At 39.7% G+C, this 18871-nt stretch overlaps 1 protein-coding gene across 9 annotated transcripts in view; it reads left to right on the forward strand.

Annotated features, from left to right (window-relative positions):
* LTBP1 (latent transforming growth factor beta binding protein 1) overlaps window positions 1-18871 on the forward strand; it is a 244734-nt gene that overhangs the window by 141553 nt on the left and 84310 nt on the right. For 3 of the 9 annotated variants that reach the window (XM_066618199.1, XM_066618207.1, XM_066618259.1), the window contains 4 exons: window positions 2270-2392; window positions 7491-7658; window positions 10605-10838; window positions 17848-17870. In XM_066618199.1, coding sequence (XP_066474296.1) covers window positions 2270-2392; window positions 7491-7658; window positions 10605-10838; window positions 17848-17870 — 548 coding nt within the window. The remainder of the gene's footprint in view (window positions 1-2269; window positions 2393-7490; window positions 7659-10604; window positions 10839-17847; window positions 17871-18871) is intronic. The other 6 variants (XM_066618233.1, XM_066618266.1, XM_066618215.1 and 3 more) reach the window with 3 other exon arrangements.

Raw genomic sequence — 18871 nt, forward strand, 5'->3', positions numbered from 1 at the left:
TAACTGTCCCTGGTTGCTTTCACCATCATTGCATGCAGCATGCACTCCATCATTGCATTATGGAGGCGGGGGTGGGGGCTAGGATTGGGCTGACTGGCTTAATTTCGGTAGAGAATGAGGAATGTCCAAACCTTCTTAGAAAAGGTGGGTTTAGGGGCGGGATTTAAGGGAAGAGCAAGAGATGACCCCATGAAGTGTTCAGAGAGACCTTTTCAGGCATTAGAGGCAGCAGAAGGGAAAGGATGGAATCATTTAGAGAATAGGTGACTTTTGACTGATAGAGAATGGTGCAGGGTTTTGACTGATAGAGAATGGTGCAGGTGACTTTTGACTGATAGAGAATGGTCCAGGAGGCTTGCAGCCCCCTCCAGTATCCCCTGAGGCTTTTGTAAACAGTGCTTATCTCTGATCAGCAGCTACTTCCTGTTTTCAGAAGCCCCTTGGTAGTGGCAGAGCTGCAATTGCTGAGGCGCCATTGCTGCCATTGAAACAAGGCCACTCCTCCCTTTAAGGGGGAATGCCCTGTTTCTGGTTCTCCTGATAGGTTACAACCCACTAGTTTGGGAACCACTGATATGAGTTAAGAACTGCCAGTGCTAGAAATTTTATTTTTTCCCACAAGGACAACATTTGTTTCATTTGTATTTTTAAAATGTGTAAGTATCAAGAAAATGTCAGTAGATGCACAAGTTTGTCGCATGTGAATGGATAAACGTGAGGGCCAGTTCACACATAAACTTCCTACATGGATGTAAGAGCTAGCATGCAAACTCCACATATAAAATTGATGTTGTGTTTGTGCTCAGTAAATATGCACAGGGATGTTGCAGGCTGTTATAGCTTCCCATAACATATAGAATGCACAAAAATAGATATTCTGTAGGCTGCAATCCTATCCACATTTACCTGGGAGCAATTCCCACTATCTATAATGGGACTTCCTTCGGAGTAGACATGCAAAGGCTTGGGCTGACAGTTAAACCCGACATAGTTGCAATGCACTTTTGAGAGAATTATTTCCTCATGGACATATTTACTTGTTTGAAAATGAGCTACTCATGCTATCCTAGTCCTTGCAGTAGCATCAGTAAATGTTTTGTATACTCTCTTTAATGCAGAGTCTATGCCACATATGTGAGAGAGACCCTTATACCTTACCTGTCAACCAGAAATTTCAGAGTTTTGTACTCCTTTGAAATGTATAGACATCACCTGAGGCCCATTAGTGACATCCACCATTTTCAGAGATGCATTGGACAGTGATGCTTGAAAGGTCCTTTTTTGTAATGGCAGTCAGCCTGTGAAAATCTCCCTGTTTTAGGAGATTAGGCAGACCCTGTCCAATCCAGTGTTCCATTGCCTGATGAAGACCTTCTTGTTTTGGCAGACTTTTAATCCCTTGGAGAACTAAGCTGCCATCTAACCCCAGGTGATTCTGTATTTGCTGTGGAGCTTTTTCTTGTTAATGTTTTTGATTTTGATTGCTTGTAATTGATTTTATTGTTCTAATGTTATATGATTGTTACTTTATGTGTTCATCTCATACTGGAGATAGAAAGGTGGGATATACATTTTTAGAATAAGTAAGTTAAATAAATCTTTCATCATTATCTGGGTAACTCCCTACATATGAGTTAAGAGCATAGATGGAGAAAGAAATATGGAATCAACTCTAAGAATGGATATGTTCTAGTAGGCGGATAAAAAGAGCCTTCCTAGATCAGGCTGAGGGCCTACCTAGTCCAACTTCCTGTATCTCACAATGGCCTACCAGGTAATCTAGTGCAGAGTTTCTCAACCAGAGGTATATGTACCAACAGTGGTATGTGAGGTGGTGTTCACTGGTATGCATGGCACCCCTGGACAGACATTAACTGGCAGCAAGACCGCGACATGACAAACAGCAGTAGGAAGCTCGGCTTGGTGGGCAGAGCTTCAGTATGCAGTTTTTGCACACCTGAAAAAGCCCTCCTATCTGCCTTAACCCATTTCTGTCTAACCCACTGGTGCATACATTTCATCCCTGTTGCATATATACAGTGTTGGGCAGAAATGGCTTAAGCCTCTTGCTGGTGTTTGTTGCTTTGCATTTGACTTCCCAACACAGAAGTAACTGGTGATGATGTCATCACCAGTTACTTCTGGTGGTACTTCCCATAGGTGGACCTGTGAAGAGGTACATTGGGGAACAAAGATCTAGTGACATATAAAATAGCAAGATGATTATATAAAACTTCTTACATTAACTACTAGTTGTCTTTTCTTGCAGATATTAATGAATGCCAGTTGCAAGGAGTATGCCCTAATGGTGAGTGTTTGAATACCATGGGCAGCTATAGATGCACCTGCAAAATGGGATTTGTTCCAGACCCTACTCTTTCCAGATGCATCCGTAAGTAACAGAATTGACAGTTAATTGCTTGTTAATTTTTTTCCTCTTGCAATTTTTAATGGATTTAAGTTAATCAGCATTCGGTCAAAAATTTTCTTGTGGTGGTTCTTCTGTGCAATTGTGAGAACTTTTAACGGCCCCACTCTTTAAAGTGTCATGTAATGGGGAACAGCTATTCTAAATCACAACTATATGACATGTAATCTAGAAAGCATATGTCCCGATAAGGAAATGAAACTCATTTCTTTTTAAGACTGGGGAGAAGTCCTTTTAGTTGAAGTACCCTGACTTTGGAATGCTGTCTCCAAGAAGGTTCACCTGAATGTTCACCAATCATTTTATCTGTTCTGCTCCAACCAAAAATACTTTTATTTGCCCAGTCATATCGGTACGTTGTTTAAACTGGTTTTAATCTCCAGTGCTTTATGATCTGCTGCTGTTTTTCTGTGTTTTACTCTGTTTTAGTTTTGATTGTACAACCTTGGATGTTATTGCTGAACCTAGACATCTTTTAAGGAAATCAGAAAAATAATTCAGTGTATGTATGGATGCACCATCTGCAGAAAAGCAAAGGTTCTCCCCCCACATCTCAGTGGTGAAATGTATTGGTTCATCTGATTTTTTCAACAGGGCCGAATTAAAGGAAATTAGGTCCCATTTTCTCTATTATGGACTGATACTCTTATATTCTTTACTTGCTTCTTTGCTGGCACTTACATGCCCAATATTTCACTGTTCCCCTCCCTATTCCTCCCAAAACAGGACAGTCAGGAACCAGACTATATGACGGCAGAGGGCTGCAGGGTTAAGGAAAGATTAATGAACTCCCCTCCCCCATACAAATGGAAGTGCTTTCTGTTCATGGAAGAGTGAGTTAGGATATAACCCAAAGTGCTCCTTATGCTGACCAGTATTTTAAATGCCCCTGCAGCGGAGAATATAATCACCGTTGCCATTTAGGTGAGAAAGAGAAACCTTATCACTTTCTGAGCTGGTAGAACTTTGAAAAATGCCAGGTACATAGAACATCAAAGGCACACACTCCACAGGAGGAAATTCCCAGATTATTACCGCATGACTCTTAGTTTGGCTAGGGCCTTATGTTCCAAGTTTATTTAGTTTGATTAATTATTTGGCCTTCTTCATTTGGCAAATGCAATATTTTCCAACTAACAGTATCTTCAGTATGTCTGTATTATCAAATGAGAACCAATACCAAGTTCTACAAACAGAACAGTTCTCTCAATTTTTTCAAAGCGTTCAGATATGTTTGAAAGCAGTGTACTTAAATCATGGTATGAGGGTCTAACCCTAAGCTTCGCACACCTGCTCAGTGCCGGCACTCACTGTCGCAAACCTGCCATAAGGCACGTTTGCAGGCCCTAGTGCTGCTGCTCCGCCAGTGCTAGTCCAGCACTGGCCGGCGCTGAGCTAGTGCTGTTGGAGCACCGGAGCTCTGGCAGTTGCATGGACCACTGGGCAACGGAGAGGTATGTGGGGGTGTGGGGGGAAGCGGGAAGGAGACATTCCAGAGTGGGAGGAGGCAGAGTGAGGGAGGGGAGAGGGTGGGGAGGAGGTGTGCCAGGGGGAGGGAGTGGGGCAGGAGGAAGGCGTTCCACCGGATCCAGAACCTCCGTGTTGGGTTGTCTGCCCAACATGGAAGCTCTTGATTGTACGTCGACCTTTGGGTCGCCATAGCATTGAGTAGACCCATTGTGGGACTACTCATTTTCCCTAGGAGAAGGGGACGAAAGTCACCTTCTCCCGAGGAGGTGATGGCAGCTGGCTGGTGAGCGCAGGATACAGTGGCTGCCTTTTTCAGTGCTGCTGTGGCCCCACACACCGGGCAGCTCAGAATTAGGCTGTGACTCGGGGATTGTTCACACAATGCATTTATTTCTCTAATCAATTCCAGGCTCCCTTAGACTGCTAGCATGGTTAAATATAATAGGTGAAATTTACATTTACTGTACTATCACTGATAGAGACAGCAGTACTTTTCATAATTGCTATGGTACTTTTAAAAAAATCTGTTGTGACTATCCGATTTGCATGTTACTTTTGTCAATGGAAATATTTATCTGGGAATGGTTGGAACTTGTTTCAAAAATAATATTGAGTAAATTAACCCTCACATATAACCAGGCAGTTGTATCCTCTTCTTTTAGTTAGGAATATCAAACTTGACATGTGGGTAGTACCAGGTGTGAATTGATTTACTAACAAATTGGCTAAACAGCAGATTCCTACACATGCTTAACTAAGTGTAAATGTTTGTGTGAATGGAAGGTTAGAAATAAAATATGAATAATACCACACCAACAAAAATAAATAATAATTGGTTTTTTAAAGGAGAAAAATTAACATAGTGTCACACATTAACAGAAACATTTAATAACCATGTGTCAATGAAAATGAGAATCTGAAATTGATTATGATAGAGGTGCTTGACAAATTTTGACTAGTAAGATAATTGTTATATATTAATAACTGCAAAAACAAAAATATTGGCTTGTTTTATGACATATTAGGGCATATTCCCCGCACATTTCTCTTTGCCAGCGATATAAGTAAAACTGTTTCTGTCTTACTTCCTACACTAGTAAAGAAAAGCTTTTCTTTCCATCACATACTAAAAATGTAGAGTTCTCAATTTATAGATATAGCGATCATTATACAGTATTTTTCTTCCACATAGTTACATAGTTAACTGTGCAACGTACCTGTGATAGTACTTGTGATAGTATCTGTGTACTCTCACGTACCTAGTATCATGTACCTGTGATAGTTTGTATCCTTCTCCAGTGATAGTACTTGTGATAGTATCTGTGTACTATCACGTACCTAGTATCATGTACCTGTGATAGTTTGTATCCTTCTCCAGTACCCACATTTTTGAATGAAACTGCTAAGAAATAAATATCCTGAGAGAATGTAAAAATACAGTAAATGGAATTTGTTCATTTATTTGAAACCAGTTAGAATATTTTAAGTGAACAAGTTAATCAATGTACACCTTATTTGATCACATTACTTCCGTGTTCACCAGTTGTTTATTACATTATTACCATTTAAGTATTGATTAACCCAGATTACATTCCAGGGGTGGCCACAGTTTCTAATCCTAATAATGGCTTTTAATAATGAAACGTCCTAAGGCATCATATGGATAAATATTACAACTGCCTCTGCTGCCTCTTCATTCAAAAATCACCCAGGACTCTTTATACCTCTTGATCCCAACAAATGTGATACAATCTGTTCTTTTTCCTTGTTCCCAGGATAAGGAATGGGAAGATTTGAATGACTGGTTTGGTGCACACAGACAAATGCGTGCTTCTTAATTTTATTCTTATTCAGTTCAGTGCCCCAGAAGCTGCATTTAAACTACTAAAGTGCCTCAGGTGGTTCATGGGACAGAGTTAATCTATAACTCTGTTATAGACTGTTACAGGCTGAAATTGTGACTTCCTGCATTTGTGCTTGTATGACAGTTATGGGACTATTCTGCTTCAAACCTTTCTGCTGTATAATAATAATAATCATAATAACAATTTTATTTATATCCAATAATGTTTATGTTTGTGCAATCCTGGACATCCAAGAAGCAAATCTTTATTATTTTAGGGTTCTGATTGCTATTTGTGGAATTTTATTATTTTTAGGGACTTTTGTCTATTGTGTGCAAGAAGGAATTTAGCAGCTGTTGTTTCTTTTGCATCTTGTGTAATTGCAGCTGTATAGCAGATATTGTTTGGATGAAATCCGCCAATCATTGCTGCTGTGCAACCTCTGTTCATTTAAATGGGACATGTGCAGGACAGGTTGCACACCTGTCCTATATTTTATTTCCTAAAATTTCCTGTATTTTAAAAGCTTTTATATCAGTACTAAATTGCAAACTTACCATTTGAAACATTGAAGAATGGACTTACCGAAATCTGTAAAAATGCTCTCAAGCTTTTTGGGTACTTGGGACCTGAACTGCAGTAGGCTTTAATCAAAAATTTGTCAAGTCTACTTGGCTTGTGACTCAAATTGAATGGAGTCCGCTACCAATATATTGTGACTTGCCAGAGACTTGACCACTCTCTTCGTTTTGTAATCCCAGACAGAAAGCATAAACAAGAGCTTCATCAAGCCTCTGGTGGGTGTCCATTTACATCTAGAGGACCAGGTCTATCTTGTGGGTCACAAACTGTACAGTTTTGACGGAATTCATTGTCAAATGTGGTTGGTAGTCCTACTAGTAGCCACATCTTTGACATTATTTATCTTCTTTTGCTATGTTCAAAACTGCCTCATTTGCCAAGCCAGTACTTATTAACTTTCTAAATAGCAGCAGCAGGTTTGTATCCCAACATCTTGTTATCTCCATGCTACCTTTTGATATGTGTTGTAATAGAAAATACTACCAATTCTGTTTGCTGAAGGCATTTTAAGTTTCGATAGGGTATTTAATCACATGAATCAGAGAAGACCATGAACAAAGAGGAACAGTAGGCAAGGAAAGAGCAACAGCATTGTTTGATCACATATTTTAAAAAGTGGTTAAGCTTTATTCAAACAGAGCTTTCTTCCTTTGTAAAATGTTTTTTATTATTGACTAGTAATAACGTTTTAAAAACCTAATGTCTCATTGATCTGAAAATGGGCACTTTGCGAAGCAACTGAAAGTTATCCTTTTTGCAGCCTGATATGACACCGTGTCATAATGTGAATGTTGGACGTGAGTGTGTGATCTGTCAGTGTTCTGTATTTTTGCTGTTCACCTGCTTTAAGCTTCCGCTTCAGTGCTTCTGCATGGAAAAGAAGGCTGTCTTCTAATTCTGTGTTGTTGGAGCATGGCAGCCTCTAATTTTGACACTGGCTTTTGTTTGTAGAAATATGGGCTTAACTTCTTTTATGTTGCATCAATTTTATTTTAGATATGATTCATAATGAATAAGTAGGATATTGGACCTCTTTGTTTCTCTAATGATGGTGTATAGCAGTTTGATTTCCCCCCCCCCTTTAATCTGGTGGTGGAACTCCTTTGGTGTTTCTCTGTTTTGTTTCTCATGTAAACTCTAGCGTCCTCCTTCCCTTTTTGCTGCAGCTGATAATCCCATGGTCACTGAAGAGAAAGGGCCCTGCTACCGGCTTGTCAGTGCAGGAAAGCAGTGTATGCACCCTCTCTCTGTTCAGCTCAGCAAGCAGCTCTGCTGTTGCAGTGTTGGCAAGGCCTGGGGCCCCCACTGTGAGAAATGTCCCCTTCCAGGAACAGGTAAGAGGTTCCTAGAAAAAGCGTATACTTGCACTGACACACTGCACACTACATCTAGCATAACCTAATGTAAACAGCATAGTTTCCTACAGTATAGTGTTTTTGTATCTGTTCATAATTCAAAATACAGCAATTGCTTAAAGAGACACTGGCACTATGAAAGTTCTTGGATCTGGGAGTAAAGTTGCCCACTCTTAATATTTTAAAGAATGGGACTATGATGCTGCAAGCAGGATTAAACCAAAATTAAAGGAAGCAAAAAGTAGTACCTTCTAAATATAAGCTAGGTTCAGATACACAACTCTCAAATTGCCCAGCCAACTCAATATTCTGTCTTTGGAACCAAGCTATTTGTTGGAATTGAATTAATTAAGCACAAACATGTAGACTCAATTTCTACTAATTTGTACTGCAATTTATTATAAAGTAGTACCTCGATATCTGTGGTGATCCATTCCTGGGGTCTATGTTAGAAACCTTTTAAAAAGTTTTTAAAGTATTCCTTATTATAGCACCATGAACTATGCAGGCTGCAGGGCAGACTCTGGTGCTCCCAGAAGCCATTTCCGGATTGTTCTGAGGCCCGTGAACCCTTCCCTTGGCCCTGGTGCATCTCGGAATGAATCATGGAAGTGTTTTCCAAACACTTCCGTGATGCTTTCTGAGGTGCACCTCAGAATTCTGAGTTGTGAGCCCTGGCGCAACCCAGAAGTGGCTTCTGGGAGCCTCAGAGGCTGTCCTTTGCCATCCACGGATGCCGAGACTGCAGAGGGTAAGGGACCACTGTAGTTTCAGAAAAAGTCCTTCAAGTAACATCTTGTAAGTGTAACCACTGTTGCAGCATACATGAAGATATGTTCTACTTGCTACAAATAACCTGTTTCCAAGATCGGATAATAGTGTCCCACGAATTAGTCCCTGTGTACAGTAGGGGGAGGGAGAGAGAGAGAGAGAGAGATCTACACCTTCCATCAGGCATGCCTGTTCTCCTTCAGATTTCACTGGACATCCATGCATGAGCATAACTTTGCAAAGGAATATTGATGTGTAAAATCTAGTGCACATAGGCATACATTGCATAGTTGATTCCTGGATTGTAAGTGATATATTGATCATGATATTCAGGCCTTTGTGTATTGGATGTTATGCATGTTTTAATGCATAATCAATTAATCATTACGCCCATATGTTGATGTCCAGTGATATTGGAGACAGAACAGGGACAGGCAGGCAGAGTTGCCACCTGGTTAATATTAAACTAGTCTGAGTATCCAGCTGAAATTTTTCTAAATTTGGCCTCCAGATTAGCAAATGTAAATTTGTATACATACTGTGCACATTTAAAATGCATAAAGGCAATATATTTATCCCTCTTTTGACTGAAAGATCTTCTGGATGTTCCTCTTTAAAGAAACAAAGGTTGTTCTTGTAGATTTTGAGCTTGTAACTCAGGGGAGAATCTTTGGTCACTGGGCAAATCTAACCTTTCTGCAGGCATTTAATGGTTTAACCCAGTGATTCTCACACATTTAGCACTAGGGCCAACTTTTTAGAATATGAATCTGTCAGGACCCGCTGGAAGTGATGTCATGATCGGAAGTGACATCATCAAGCAAGAACATTTTTAACAACCCTAGGCTGAAATCCTACCCACGCTTACCCAGGAGTATGTCCCATTAACTATCATTGTTAAAAGAATATACATAGTAGCTTGTTAAAAGTACAGGTCTGTAACATTTCCCCAAATGCAATTCCATACTGTGGTAGCATCAAGTCTAATATATTAAAAATAAAATATTGAAATGAATGGGGACCCACCTGAAGTTGGCTTGTGACCCACTTTGTGTGACCCAACTCACAGTTTGAGAAATACTGGTTTAACCCATTTTTGCCCAGTCCACATTTGGTCCCTGTTGCCTATGTGCAATGTTGGGCAGGAATGGCTTAATATGGATTGTGAAGTATGTTTACTAAATTTTTGAAAAGAGTTTTAAAATTCTCAAAATAGTGCTATTCCAGCATTAAATTTCTCTTAGGGTCCCTGATTTCCATAACATGATAGAGTCAAACTGTGCCTCACACTGAGTTCTTTACAACATTTTCCTTTTTTTTTTTTAAAAAAAAAAGTAAAACAGCTGCTGGAGCCTGCAGTCAGGATTGGAAAGATGGTGGATGGAGAGGTGGTCTTAACCTTCTCCCTGCCAGCTATCTTTGTCCTCAAAATTCTCACTCAAGTTCTTCTCCTCACTACATGGAAAAACCTACAGATCCACATACTTTTTCCCTAGTGGAGGAATAGCAGCTTGAGGGGGACATTTCTGAAAGGAAATGCAACCAGAAGGAAAAGTTATCTTTTTCCCCACTCACCTTTTCTCTGCTCCTGCTGGCAACCTCCAGTGGTTGTTTTTTGTTTGTAAGAAGTGTGGGAAAATTTACATGGTAGTCTATATAAGATGTCCTTTGCCTATAATATTCTTCTAAGAGGTTCAGGTTATATGATCCTAGCAGATCCTGCAATATCTATGTGTGATCTTTTGATCAAGAAAATGTAAATCAAAATTGGTGGGCTAGATCTGATGTAATTCTATCTGATTCTACTAATTTATTTAGTGGGACCTTGGAAAATCATGAATTCTAGTTCTAGTGAGGCCAGCCAATCACAAATGAAAACTCTTTCTACTGTACTTTTAAAGAATATAATGTTACATATTTTAAAATATGAGTGAAATTGGTTTTAATCTCTTTTTAATAGGGACAATAAATGAAGCTTCTGAGTTATTTCTGCAATAGCATTCACATTTATTTGATAATTTTGGCTAATTATAAACTAGATCATTTGTAAAAGTATTCTTGATGTCAGACATTTTCTTCATTATATTTTCCAGTGTGTCAAAAAGATTGCACTTTTAGACTCTTAAAAGGAATGTTTTCCCATCCCAAATCTAGCTGCTTTTAAGGAAATCTGCCCTGGTGGAATGGGCTATACGGTTTCTGGCTCTCACAGAAACAAGCTATATCATCACCCTGCAGTTAGAGTTCAGCCACCTGTCATTGGCAAGACACAGATTACTCAACATGTTGCTAAAGGTACTTCTCCTCCACCTCTCCCAGCAAAGGAAGAGCCGGTGGAGGCACTGACCATCTCACAGAAAAGTGAGCCCGAGGTGGCTGTGCGAGAAGGTGAGAGTGGAAAAAGAATGTCATGATGTAGCTTGGTGTGTTTCTATATATGTGCATGTGTTTTCTTTTCCTTTGTACTTTCTCAAGTAAAACTCTTCTATGAAACATGAGATGATTTTAAGGTTTAATCCATAAGTACTTGTTTACTTTATTTATTATGGGATCTGGATTTCAAGTTTCAGAATGTGGGTCTTATTTGTTGTGTCAAGAATTCTGCCCTTACAGCAAGGAACTGAACCAAGTCAGCAACTCAGCGAGCCTCAATGATTCTGTGAATCCCTTCTCCCATTCAGATGTTTACATGGGGGTAAATCTTAGTTCGATCCCACTTTAATGACCCACACAGGAATCAAATTCTGTTGAATTCTTTTAAAAATTGAGAATCTTTTGTTTGTGAAAAATCCTCTTCACTATCTCACTTCTTATGGGAAGCATTTCTAAATGTTGGTTACATAATTTCATGTCTCAGTCTTTGCATGGTTTCTGCAAATGCCTCTAAAATCAGCTGCTTCGAAATGTTCTGTTTTAACATGCTTAACTTTAATGCAGCAGCAAAGAAAAGCAGAAGGCTTGCCGCATGTGCAAAAAGAAATGCATTGCAGACACGCTATTGGTGAACAGAACATAGGCGGGTATATACAGATGGCTGTGTGGAGTGTTGTGGTTATTTTGATTTCAAAATGTTTTCTTTTAGAATAGCCAGTATATGCTTGTGTGTGGTGGGACAATAACTGGGAAGTGTCTTTCAAAGCAATATATTAGAAAACAGAGTTACAAGTAATTTGACCGCATGGAACTCCAAATCCATGGAATTGCTTTCAAAACTTCCAAACTTATTTTTATTATTCTACAAATCATATTATACGCAGACATATTGTTGTGAATTAGTATTTCATAACTGGAAGCTGGTGTCATTTTGAAGAGCTGAGACTTCTGTCTGAATTAAGATGATCACATTTTAAACCTCATTTATGTTTCAAGATGTAAGTTTTGTTTAACAATGTTTAAAAAATGTGAACAATTTCATGTTTATCTGAATATTTTGTTGTTTCTTAGTTAATTTTGTGAGGATTTTTAAAATAGTGCTATTTTTTGGCAGAGCATCAATAGTTTAGCCACAATTTACACTATGCTGTTGTATTATATGATGTAATATACATTATTATGATGTATATTATAATGCCAGCCCAGTCCTAACCTGCTCTGGCACAGCTGAGCTGCATGGCCTGCATTGTATTCAGTGCAGGTTATGAGACTGGAGGTCTATTTAGGGGTAAGGGATCCCTCAGGATGGGAGGCAGTTCAGGTCCGAGAGTGGGGTGGGATTGACGGTGGCAGGTACACCCCAAATCCTAATCCCTACTCCTGTCCTTGCATGGACTGCTTAGATTTGCAGCAGAGAAATAGCTCTTAAAAAGTTTTGATGATATGAAAAAACTAAGATTACTGGTGGAATCGGCACTTCTGAGTGTATAAGAAACATTAAAAATTCAACATAAACAATTTTGTGTGTGTTACAGTGTGTGCTTTTCACAAATAGAATTCTAAAACTTCCTTTTAACCTTGAAGATGCATCGTCACCTTACTTAGCATCTCAAATGGATCCTAATTAATAGCATAAGGGAATGGGGGGCTACATTTATGCCTGCATGGGTATGCACAGGTCAGACCTACTGAAATTAAACATGTTTGTATATTATTTCACACTCTAAACAATTATTTCATTTTGAGTTTAAATACTGTATTTTCAGAACCTACATTACTTCTGATCACGTTTATTTTTGAAACAGAAATTTTGCATGTTAGATAAAAATTCAAACACCACACTTCAAAAACAGAGACTAAATGTACAGTAGAACCTCTTTAAGTTGACCACCCAAGGGACTGGAGGAATTGGTTAACATAGGGAGGCGGTCAACATACAGGAAAAAAAGGCATTTAAATACTATCATGTTTAGCTCCCAGGACAACAAATGCAAGACCAAGTTATTATTTAGATTGGATTTTTTAAAAGTGTTATTGCAAATATCAATGAGAATTGATCCTCTTGTGATGTTTACTATTTATATTATCTGTATCAAGAGACAATCAGTGTTTTAAAAAAACCCTGAAAATTCATAAGCTTAAAAAAAATTGTAAGTTAAAAAAAAAAACAACTTGATTTTCATAGCAGACAGGCAGACCAGTGCTATCCCTTGCCAGCCCATAGCATGTAGCATGTTACATAGCCCCAACAGCTAAAAAAAAACACACTTTTTTTACTTAGGCTGCCTGGCCTTCACTGAGTCTCCTTAGATTCACTAAATGCTAGAAGGCATTTGATACGGTCCCTCACTAAAAGCTGTTGAGAAAACTCCACAGTCAGGGAATAAGAGGACAGGTCCTCTCATGGATTGGGAAATGGTTGAGGACCAGGAAACAGAGAGTGGGTGTCAGTGGGCAATTGACAAAAAATGTGGAGAGAGGTGGAAAGTGGAGTGCCTCAAGGATCTGTCCTGGGACTGGTGCTTTTCAACATCTTAATAAATGACCTGGAAACAGGGATAAGCAGGAAGGTGGACGAGTTTGTGGAGGACACTAAACTTTTCTGAGTGGTGAAGACCTGAAGGGATTGTGAAGTGCTCCAGAAGGATCTCTCCAAACCGGGAGAATAGGCAGCAAAATAGCAGTTGTGTTTCAATATGTGTAAAGTAATGCACTGGTGATGGGACCCAAAGTGAAAGGACAGTGGCTTCATTATGCACAAGCAACCTCATGTCCCTCACAACTTGGTACATGTCCAGGTACAATCGGCAGCCGGTGCAGGTCTGTCGGCTATGTGCAGTGTGCCCACCTTTAAAAAGCCTTTCGCACATGCGCTAGCAGGCGTAGGGGAGGGATTGTCGCATGGCTTCTTGCTTTTCCAAGATGGGACAAACCAGACAAAACACAGGTCCACAGTATCGTGTTCAGTGGGCAACTTATGGAGGGTAAATTAATACTCTGTGCAATGGTTGATGTGGTCAAGATACAACTTACGGAGGTGGTCAATATAGAGAGGTTGGTCTCCCATAGTGTATATGCAGTGCCTGTCCATACTGTGAAAAGTAGGTCAACTTAAGGAGGTGGTCATTATAGAGAGGTGGTCAACTTTGGAGGTTCTACTGTATATTGAATGTCTTGTTTAAGAATTTCTTCTGAGAATGATTCTTTTTCATTATGAAACTGAGGCAGTTTTGGAAACAAATGTATGCTTAGCCTAAAACTTACAGTATTCGGATTATTTCATTGCCAATTCTCTTAACCTCCCTTCTCTTTTAGCAGTTCTGAGGAAGGTAAAATATCTATTTTAAAGAGATTATTATGTTATAAAGAGAATACAAAGCTCTGGTTCAAAAGTGATGACATTTCTATAACGATTGATTCTCTTAAATGTTGGCTGAGATAATAGAAAAGTTGGGTGATGATAATGCTAATAAGACATAAGAAAAATAAGTTCAGTAAGTTTCATGAACTTTCCTGGTGGCCCAGGAAGGTTCTCTCAGTCTCACCTACCTCACAGGGTTGTTGTGAGGACAGAAGGAGGGGAGCAGCTGTGTACACTGTCCTGAGCTATTTGGAGGAAGGGTATTATAAAAATCTGAAAAATAAATAAAGTTCAGCTTCCATTGTGTAAGTATTGTACACATTTGTGACTGTAATTGATGATCCCCACAAGGTTGATTTCAAGGCTGTAAAGGGATGATGAAACATTTATTTTTCACATTTTTATGAAAAATTCACCACTATTCCTCCAAGGAGCTCAGGATGGTGTACATAGTTCCTCTCCTCCTTTTGACCTCACAACAGCCTTGTGAAGTAGGTGAGGCTGAGAGATCATGACTGGCCCAAGGTCACCCAGGAAGCTTCATGGCTGAGCGGGGATTTGAGTCAAGCGGGGCTTGATTTTTCCAAGCCTTCAGTCCAACTCCAGAACCACTACACTATCCTGGCTCTGTCAACTTCCACAGTCTCATATACTATCTGTTGTATAGAGTGGTTTACTCTGGGCTAGCCCCTATTTTGAGTTGCATATCATGGCTAGTATCCCAACTAGGGTTTCTACAATCAGATGCTCCCTCCATGAACCAAATCTTTCCTGGGATTGAAAGAGGTGTTCCACTCGCACAAGAATCCCTTCTGCTTGTGCAAGGATCTCTTGTATGAACACAGTGCTCCTTTCATTTTCAGAGAGAATTTCTGTTCATCAGTGTCAGGATGCTACCCAATGTCCTCAATTTGTATCAAAAAAAATTTTTTTAATCCTTCAAGTTTCATCTTTCTAGCTAAAGTGGAAGTATGCACATTTCTGAGTACAATTCAAGTTGCCCATTTCAAGGGAAAGTCTTGTGTGCAGGCAGGCCTGCGTGCACTGTTCTTAAACTTTTCTAGTAATCAGAGTGTGTTGGATGAGTTGTCCCCATACCAGAATTCTGAGAGTGCAATCCTAACCCCTTATGTCAGTACTTTCCAGCTGCCAATGGGAAGTGTGCTGCATCCTGCAGTTGTGTGGCACTCAGGGAGGCCTCCTCAAAGTAAGGGAATGTTTGTTCCCTTACCTCAGAGCTGCATTGCCCTTATGTCATTGCTGGAGAGCACTGACATAAGGGGTTAGGATTGCGCCCTAAGTGTCATGAAACTCCCAAAATAATTTTGAGATCACCAGGATTAAGCGAATCGGTTTCAAGTCTCTTTCCTTATGTATATAATAAACCCAATGCAAAAAACTAGAATAGAGCATCAGAAGTTGTGTTGGTGCAACAAATGGGGAAAATGGAGCAAATAAAATAGTATACAGGTCCAGACTGATTATCTGCAATTTCTGAACCTGCAGTTTTACTAACCATGGGTTCCAAACCCACAAGTTCAGCTGGATCTGGTTCTCCCAATGCAACCAGAGGGCCTTCTGAGGGCCAGGGAGACGGAAGACTGGAAGTTGCAATTTTGGCCTCCTGGAGGTCTTACAGTGCCTCTGAGGGTTGGGGAGGCTTCCCTGGCCCTCAGAAGGCCCTCCAGACGTGACCAGAACATCGCTCTGATTGCATTCAGAAGTTTACAGGGTGCCTGACTTGCTGATTTCATTATCCACAGATTTCAGCATCTGCCAGTGTTCCAGGAAAGGAACCCCTGTGGATGCCAAGGCACAACTGTATTTCATTGGACAAGGCAGTCATTTAAAATACTGCAAGCATTTATTGTTATTTAAGGATTAAGTTGGTATATGCTGGATATCTAGATTTCCAATATCATAATTAATCCTCACTTAGAGAGTTGATAATGTAGTTGTGTTTCTTAGAGCACAATTATAAGTTGCACTGGAATAGCCAAGCCAAGTGGCCTGTGTTGTATCCAGTGCAAGTTAGGTGCTGGCTGGAGGTCATCTCAGGGTAAGGGGATATTTCCCTCTTACCCTGTTGTGTTGAGCCCCAGCCACCTTATGGAGCTACTTGGATCTGCGCCAGTAATGTTTCTGGCACAAATCCAAGCAGCTCATGTAAGGCTGATTGGGCCAAGAGTGGGGGTTAGGATTTGGCCTGTACTGCCACTGCCAATTTTGCCTCCTGGGCCTGAGCCACCTCCCATTCCATCCTCCTCTACCCTAAAATGCCCCCTTCCCACCCCTAGAATGTCTTCCTGCTGCCCTCTCCCAGCCCACCCCCCCCCCCGTGTGGCCTGCCTTGGCTGGCACAAACTCACCCTGTCCAGGGCTTTAGCCAGTCTCTGGCAGCGATCATGGGCCTTTATGCTGGTCCGGTCAATCCCAAGTCGGTGAAAACGTGCTTTATGGCACATTCCTGACATTTGGAAGCCAGCTCAGCGGGCCTGTGCCGGCAAGAAACAGCTCTAGATTGCTCTGTTAAGCATTTTATAGACAAAGCTGCAAATGAAGAAAAGAAATAGATGTTTTTCTTCTGCCCATCACTGCCTGAACTGTGTAATTTGAAAGGTACAAATCACAAGTGACTTCTATCAAAGAAAAGTATTGTTTCACATGTTCTGTATTTCTAATTCAAATTAATTTCCAGTACTAAAAGTTTCTATTAGATATAAATTTTATTCAGGTTCTTGAGCATGTTCTGTAGCTCTTTTCAAAATTTTGTCTATGCAAAATGTGAATAAAATTTTAAATATTGACTTCAAAGAAAATTATGCTGGATTTATGCCTAATTCTCCATTAAATTGAAGCCAAGCTGACAATAATTTTGTTGTAAAAGAGATACCCCTTTCTCAATTTTTTTGGCCATTCTGTACAATTACATTTTCTCTGTAAATAATGATTTGGCAGACCATATTCTTGGCTGATTCAAGATTGGCTGAATCTTGACTGATTCAGTTTGGTCCAGTGAATTCAGTCATCTTCTGTTAATAATTTATATTAGTTGAAAGTTTCTTTAGCCCAAGAAATTTGAGAGCCAAACATAAACTTTAATCTTTTTTTACTATGGATCCTATCTTCTCTTTCCTCTTTTTTCTTTATTTCTTGAGTATGCAAAAATCACCTTTTGACAATCTACACAGGAAAAGTTTCCTTCAAATTTGGAATACCACAATTTTGCCACAAAATTGGTGTGTTTACCAGCATTTCTGACCTCCAGTGGAACTGGCAATTCTGATTTAATGCTGTTTTCACACGTTTAAATTAATTCAATTAAGTTAACATTACAGTATTTATTAAATTTAAATTGCTAAACATTTTGCAATTCTTACTTTCCCTCACACCAATCCTGTGAGGTAGGTTGTTCCATTTCCATATTAAAAAGTGTCCTAAAATGAAATGATGTGTGAGCTGAGATATGTGTGACACTTCTGAATTACACCTCTGCTTTGAGATCAGATTAAGCCTTTTAATAACAGTAAATCTGATCATAATTCCTTAATGCTGTAGAGAAAGAGCTCACAAATAGGTGTAGAATGCTTTTTAAAAAGGTATGTTTTTGTATACTTCTCCTTTTCACACTTGTTAATTTCTTTTCTTTCTTTCTGGTTTTAGTGGGAACTTCAACCCCAGATCAGGTAACACATACTGCCTAAAATTTTGCATATTTGTAAAAAAAAAAAATGAGATTGAGATCCTTAGAATTTACATGAAATCATGGGAAAAAATTTTTTTTTTACTTTTGAGGCTGTCATAATTGAAACTCACTGATTAATATCCATACTGGTGTGTATGTTCTGGTATTTAGTCTTTTCACACACAAAATGATTTGTGTCAAAGATAAAAGATTAATCATCATTTGGCTGGCCCCAGCTCAGTATTCCCATTCAGCACAGCTCTTAAGCATATGTACATCTAATGACCCAATCCTCTTGGGCATTTATGATGGTGGATTTTACAGTCCGCTGTCATAAATGCCTCTGCTGCCCTGTAAATGGTTCACTGCTGTCGTACACAATGAAGCAACTAGCGCAAATGGCCAGCAGCTCTGCACTGCCACCGTAAAGATACCCAGCTCAGGTTGGAGCAGGTAAGGTGCCAATGGGGGCAGTTCAGGGAAGGTTTGGGACAGATATGTTTTAAATACCACTTCTGGGCATCTGGTCGTTCCCTCACCATTGCATGCGTCATGCTCTCCATCAGTGTGGTTGCATGGCAGAAGTTGGTGGGAGATAGGATTAGGTGCTAATTCAGTGACAAACCCCTTTCAGTAACGGGGTTATTGAAGTTAAAATATAATGTTTGGGTAATGGGACAACCAAAATACTAATACAATGCAAAAATTAATACTTCATGACAATTGAGAGGATAGAAATAGGACATTTTGAGTTGCCTTGGTCTTTTGGTTGTCCCATAAATAATGTACGAAACAATATGTTTTAGGCTTACAAACACTAAGATAAATAATGTTTTACAAATAATATACATTCATAGGAGCATAACAGCTTTTCAGCCCAACACAGAGCATAGGATATGGTGGAGCAGGGCTCCGTCGGTCCCATCCTGGTTCCTACCCCTGCCCCACCCTGAAACGCCTCCTCCCTTCCCCCATGACTCTCACTGCCACTCAGAGTTCCTA

This window comes from Tiliqua scincoides, chromosome 1 (assembly GCF_035046505.1).
Source record: "Tiliqua scincoides isolate rTilSci1 chromosome 1, rTilSci1.hap2, whole genome shotgun sequence".
In the NCBI taxonomy this organism is placed as follows: domain Eukaryota; kingdom Metazoa; phylum Chordata; class Lepidosauria; order Squamata; family Scincidae; genus Tiliqua; species Tiliqua scincoides.